The sequence below is a fragment of the Perkinsus marinus genome, assembly GCF_000006405.1.
Source record: "Perkinsus marinus ATCC 50983 genomic scaffold scf_1104296953072, whole genome shotgun sequence".
NCBI lineage: Eukaryota > Perkinsozoa > Perkinsida > Perkinsidae > Perkinsus > Perkinsus marinus.
In genome coordinates this window covers 82,631-88,692 of record NW_003208628.1, presented here as the reverse complement: position 1 = coordinate 88,692, position 6,062 = coordinate 82,631, and the positions used below count along the sequence as shown (strand labels likewise).

The following is a 6,062-nucleotide window of genomic DNA, read 5'->3' as shown; positions in this document are numbered from 1 at the left end:
GTATCACCATGGTTACAGGAGGGCGTATTCCTCATGTGCAGTTCTAAGCGGTCTTGTCTCTCAATCGATGATGGAGATCTGTGTTTTTCCCTCAGTGAGGACTTCGGTACGCTGAAGCACCAAGCGATTTGCTCTCCTAGAAGTCCCCAAAGACACCCACATATATTTAAGCAAGTCCGCTTAACACTCTGAGCGCGTCCGTTACCGCCGTAAAATGCATGTGCGTTACATATGTGGGTTTTGGAGGGAGTTTTGGGTCATCCCTGGAGTCGGCTACGCACTTCCCTTGAAACACCTCGAGAGTCTGTTATCAACGTCAGATTCGTTGTGCGAAGAGCTCGGGCGGTGTGGGACTTGTGTGACAGGAGTCTGATCCCACCTCCGTACCTCATAATAGGCATCGATAAGATGATGAATTGCTATTATCCTGGCCTGTGGGCGATATTCAGTTATTCCGTATCACAACTGTATTATTAGCGTGATCAGCCGGCGCCCTTGGTGCTAATAAACGTGCCGGTTATATCATGTACAGCACGCGATAAAGAAGTCGCAACCCAGGTTCAAGCCCGGGCCACGACATTTCTTCGGCATTTTTCTACTTCGCGCGACGCCTGTTGGTGACTTAATCGGCCAGGGATGGACCACGCTCTCCGTTGAGCTCGTCCAACTCGCTTCCCAGCACCCACCACTGTTGAGCAACTAAGCATGATCTGACTTTGATCAACGTTCAATTCATTGGACACGGTCAAAGAAAGAACCATGCACTAGTTTGCGCGGGGACAAGGTCGCGTATCTATAAGAGCGGGCCGGAGGCCCGCGAGACCCCTAAAAAATATAAACATTTTTCCGAGTGCTACCCTCTGGACCACTTTTTGCTACGGTCTGGACCACCGGCCCCCACCACAGCACAATTGTACGCATGCGTTAAAAGATTCTCGTGGGTGCTTCGCAATCTGAATAGACGTGTTGAATAGACCTCTCCTGAGCTTCAAGAGCGCTAACTCCGGGATTATATTTAACATCTGAAACTCTATCGTAAATGTTCCTACTTGAGGAGAATCGTTGATTGCGAGTAGAACTAACAATGTCGCCTGCTGATCACCACAACGAAGGGTCGCAAGACCCCGTCCCATCGGCCCCTCCAGAACAGCCACAACAACAACAGGGGGGAACTGCTGGAGTTGATGCATCCACTCAGAGCAGGTATGTGCATAATTTCATCGAGTTTTGATATTCCATAGAAACTGCATTTCATCTTTTTTGTGTAGGTGTCCTTTGCTGCCGTTAAGTAACGCTCCCCAACAGATGGAAATGATCGACCCTCCGCGAGGCCCGTAAAACAACTTGTATAATATTTTCTATCACACTGAAGTTTCACCACCCGTTTTACGTGAAGTGGCGTCGTACAACTCGGTGAAAAACGCGATATTCGCGGTGATATGCAGTAGTCGTGAAATATGTTTCCCACTAGTGTTTTTCATATCACTAGGGTGGTAAAGGAACTCCATTATTCTCAGATACTACAACACAGCAGTAGAGCAAGCATTCACCAACAGTCCGTGGTCGGACGGTTTATGCGACTGCTTCTCAGATCAGAGTTCTTGCCTATTAATGGTACTCGTTCCACTCTGGCCAGTAGGTCATCGATCAATCTATTCATGATGATAATTATGCACTCAAGGTGTTGATGCATCAAATTCTCACCAGAGCTCAACCTCGCGACGAGCCGTATCCTCTGGGGCTCCCCTCGCCAGCAGCGGTGTCCTGGGTGTAAGTTCAACTGAATTTCTCGGAAAAATTTTTATTTTTGTCCTACTCTTACAACAATGAGCTTCGGTGACCGCATTTTTTTATCCTATTTATATTTTTTCCCTGTAGTATTTGAAGAAGATATTATGCATAGTTCTAGATGTGAACTATGCATAAAGTTGGACAACTCTTAAGGGGATATTATGTATACTTCTAGATGTGAACTCCTTGTAAAGTTGGACAACTGTTAGCGATGTGCGACTCGCTCTTCATGCGTTGTCCGTTCAGTTTGAAGAAAACTCGTTGAAACTAAAGGGGTTATCTGCCTCGAAAATCTACATATGCATAACTGTTTGGTTCGCACTGAAACAAAAGGGACATAACAGTATCTCTTTCAGGTATGCTGTGGCGGTGATTGCTGGTCTTCTGGACATCCCTGGCCTCAACTTCGCAGGATGGGTTATATCAGTCTATCTCATGTAGTATCTACTGGGGAGATCTATTATTGTTCAATAATGGAGTTTCTTGACCCTAGTGATATGGAAAACACTAGTGAAAAACATATTTTATATTTCACGGTGAAATTTTCACCCCGCGAAAAACATATGTGAGCAGTAAATAACGCGTAAAACACGTGAAATGCTGTGGGGGTTTCACGCCCACTGGGGTGATCTTTTTCCGGTGTAATTCGCGAAGTGTTTTCAATTCACTTCATATCGCGTTCTTCACATGGAGTATTACGCCACTTTGTGTAGAACGAGTGAACCTCCAATGATGATGAGTTTACATATTCCCCTCGATATTAATAAGTAAAATAATGTTAACCCTATCTATTCATAAAGGTTTGTATATCATTCATAGTATCTACGAGTTACTAGGGTATATTATTATTTATAATCATCACATTATATTTGATGAATATCCCGCACTGTATGATTATCGAATTACGTTGATAAATAGCAATAATGGAGTTTCTTGACCCTAGTGATGTGAAAAAAACATATTTCACGACTACTGCAAGGTGCAAATATCGCGCTTTTCACGGAGTTTTACGACGCCACTTCACGTAAAACGGGTAGTTGTGAAACTCTAATAATAAAATACCTACAAGTGATGAAGTGTTATTGTTAATTCAATTTCCTATCTGTCCTATACACCGCTGAATTCTATTTTATGTGTTGACTACCATTCCTTGCATTAGTAGTTCTCAAGGAGTGGTATGACCATTTTCAGGTACGACGCCGCACGAACTGTGGTGCGGTTCTACAACATTCAGGACCCGGAGAGATCTACTCCAGTGTGGCTAGTTGTAATACAGGGATGTACTGTTGGTTACTATATTAAGATTGCGCATAACGTAGTACTACTACTCGCATGTTATCGCTACTATAGTTGTTTGGAGTATCGCTGCCTTAGTCTTAGACTATAGATGAAATTAGTGATAATAACAAAGTTGAAATAGCAAAATATGGATGGTCGTTATCATTGGCGAATTAAGGCTCGAGAGGGTATTTAATTGGAATATATGTCTGCTTTCCTCAACTGAATTCGTAAGTTCTCTCACTACAGTATGAAGATCCACACACGATCTTGGATAGAAATTTACGCAATAAAACCGATGATAATACGCCACAATTTTCATATTGTTATGTAGTTGACCATGTGCATATATCCGCCCCCCCCCACCAGCAGTCCGTTTGTTCAGGTGAAGTCATTATTCTGTCAATGTTGTCTTCTCGGGCAAGTGGCACGTCACGTGAATCGAGCTACGGGTTTCGCTCAATCTCAAGTGCTTATCCACCATCATCTACCGCAACCCGAGGTGAATTTCGTGGCGCGCGGTAATTTTATATTTGTGATTTCAGGTTAATAGGGAACCGCGTGATCTGGAGAGAGCTGAATAGATAATTTTGAGGAGTGCAATGAAAATTGTTCATATTTAAATATCATGCTCACCCGTCGGTCCTCGCTAGCATGCGAGTTCGTCTCATCTTAGCTCAACTTTTCTACGATTTTATGTCGTTCTGTTTGAGTTGGCATAAGAAGGGAATGCTTTCTTTTACAGATGGCGTAGAATTGATAAGCCTGTTTGTTTTGTGAATCACGACAGATCGATGTAAAGAAATTCGCATGACATTTTAAATTGCGATTCAGTGGTATTGCCGTATCACTGAGAATGGCGGTGAAAGGTCAGTGAAAAAAACCATTGAAGAGGTTTCACTCGAAAATAGACCACAGTCAGTTCATGGTCGCAGTACTCGCGGACAAGCGTTATGGGGCTTACTATGATAGAAACCCAGGACGAAATAGCGTTCTCCAGGATTCGATAACAATGGGGAAAATGTTCCCAATGTGATTACATTCACACCGAGAGCTGATTGAAGAGTGTTCCGTGGAAAATCCAAAATAGGTTCCTGGATAATTCTCTGATAGTGGAATATAGCTTTGATGTTCTTAGCTTAGCTCAGGAGTGTGGTTTGATGGATGGTCGATAGTGGGCCTCACGCACAGGTTGTGTGCGCCACAGGTGCCTGCGTGCAATCATGTGCACGCGTGTTTTTGCTCGGGCCGAGCAATGGCCAGTCCTTTATTCGTACAACCCAAGTCTGAGTCGTAGTAGACCCCATCTCCATCAGATTTATGTCTTAGTAGTAAGTTATTGACCTTGAGACTTAATGGCATCTTCACTGAGTCGTGTTCATGAGGCGGAGCCCGGTCAAACTCTCACATCTGGCTCCGATGCGGGGATCCTTCCGCCTCTGTGCGACATCTTCGTCATCGAAGAGGGCGCCGCTGACCAAGCCCAGGTTTTGGACGCCCTCTCCATGACCCCCGACCCCGAGGTCGGTGCAGATATACTCTTGAGGTGCATAGAGAAAGCCGTTGTCGGAGGAGGTCCTCCACGGCTAGAAGCTCTGGTCGAGCAACTTGCACACCACCTGCTCGTCTCTCCAGTCGAGGTGGTCCCTGAAGCGGTGAGGTTGTACCTCGTGGACCTTTCCCCAGAAGAGCTGCCCAAGTATGTGGACGAACATCTCGGTTGGGCATGCAGTCGGGCCGCGGTCGGCCTATTGCCGCCCGAGACCTCACAAAAACTTCTTGACCTCCTCCCCCCCATGGTGGTCTACGCTGCCCTTCAGAATGAAAGGCTAGCTCATTTTCCGGGAGCTCAGACTCTTACCCCCTTGTACCGTCGCAAAAACCTTTCCTCGCTCCTGGAACTAAAGAGCTCCGAAGCGAGCCCCTTCAGCGAGGGGTGGACCGCCCGCCTTTTCCAACGGAGAAGCGAGGTGTCCAGGCAGACCGCCGGCGGCCCGGCTAGTCTTCAGCAGGCGGCTCCTGCTCAGCACTTCCATGGTTTCAATCATCGGTCTACCTCCTCGCCCCCGCGCAGGTCGGTTTCTAGGGAGCGCGGAGAGATCTCCTCCGGGCGCTCCCCGGGGGCCTTGAATCTAACGCCCCCGTCTCACGGATCCCGGGTGACCTTGAGGCCGAATCCGGACGCCATCTCGAACGGGGACCGTAGACTGGCCTCTCGGGATGCTGATAAAGCATCCTCAGCCTTCAAGGGCGGTCCCTTCAAAGGCGTCGATGACAAGCGCGGACTCTCAGGCAGGGTTGTGCAGGCCCTGTGAAATTTCGCGTTCCGCAAATTTCAATTTCAAAAATTTCATGAAATTTCAGCGGTGCGCTGAAATTTCGCGAAATTTTGAAATTTGAAGATTTTTGGCTAAAATTTGTACTTTTTGGGGCTTTTCACGCTCCCCAACATCGAAGAATATCATATCCACAACATAGCTTTAATAAAGCAGTCATAATCTAGATAATTATCACGGATGTCCTGCGAATCTAACTTGCGCCACTCGTGAACAGATCTCGCTCGCCCTGGAAATCCTGGCGGGGCGCACCGAAGCTGTGACTTCAATGATTGATAGGTGCATGTATCCGACAAGTAGAGACTCCGATGAATCGATTCATTTCTCCATCGTCGATTAGTTAGTTGTGCTCGCACAGTAGTCGATTGTCTGAGAAAGCCACGAGACCCATGTTTAGGTGTCCGATCTACCGATTTGTTGTTGTCTTCAGGCGTTGAGGAATCTGATGTGCTTCCGCTCGATGCATTGATGAATCGTTGCTTTCTTTTCCACTTCATCACATTCAACGAAGCTGTTGACAGTGATGCTGAGTCTCGCGTTTCAGTAAGACCAGATATTGCACCTGCTTTGCGTACCTGCGAGGCGGTCGTCTCCTGCCCACCTTTCGAACAGGGCCGCAATCACAGTATCGAGGGAGGTTACACATAACGAATACAC

The 6,062-nt window shown here is 46.5% G+C and overlaps 2 protein-coding genes across 2 annotated transcripts; both read left to right on the top strand.

Moving 5' to 3' along the window:
• The first annotated feature begins 1,074 nt into the window (after window positions 1–1,074).
• Window positions 1,075–3,759, top strand: Pmar_PMAR015928 (hypothetical protein). The gene is made up of 8 exons (XM_002776647.1): window positions 1,075–1,203; window positions 1,269–1,334; window positions 1,518–1,635; window positions 1,682–1,770; window positions 2,148–2,228; window positions 2,983–3,058; window positions 3,455–3,571; window positions 3,615–3,759. Exons 1-8 carry the CDS (start codon window positions 1,085–1,087, stop codon window positions 3,651–3,653), a joined length of 705 nt encoding a protein of 234 aa, XP_002776693.1. The 5' UTR covers window positions 1,075–1,084; the 3' UTR covers window positions 3,654–3,759.
• Window positions 3,760–4,424: 665 nt separating this feature from the next.
• Window positions 4,425–5,384, top strand: Pmar_PMAR015927 (hypothetical protein; the record flags this gene model as incomplete). Its single annotated transcript, XM_002776646.1, has 1 exon — window positions 4,425–5,384. The coding sequence occupies one exon, from the start codon at window positions 4,425–4,427 to the stop codon at window positions 5,382–5,384; it is 960 nt and encodes a 319-aa protein (XP_002776692.1).
• Window positions 5,385–6,062: the final 678 nt, after the last annotated feature.

What these genes read in the sequence shown, in the direction of transcription:
- Pmar_PMAR015928 (XM_002776647.1), top strand. Translation starts at nt 1,085, where the DNA reads ATGTCGCCTGCTGATCACCACAACGAAGGGTCGCAAGACCCCGTCCCA. An exon ending in GATGCATCCACTCAGAGCAG is followed by an intron (nt 1,204 to 1,268) that starts GTATGTGCATAA and finishes TTTTTTGTGTAG; the next exon opens with GTGTCCTTTGCTGCCGTTAA. An exon ending in ATCGACCCTCCGCGAGGCCC is followed by an intron (nt 1,335 to 1,517) that starts GTAAAACAACTT and finishes CATTATTCTCAG; the next exon opens with ATACTACAACACAGCAGTAG.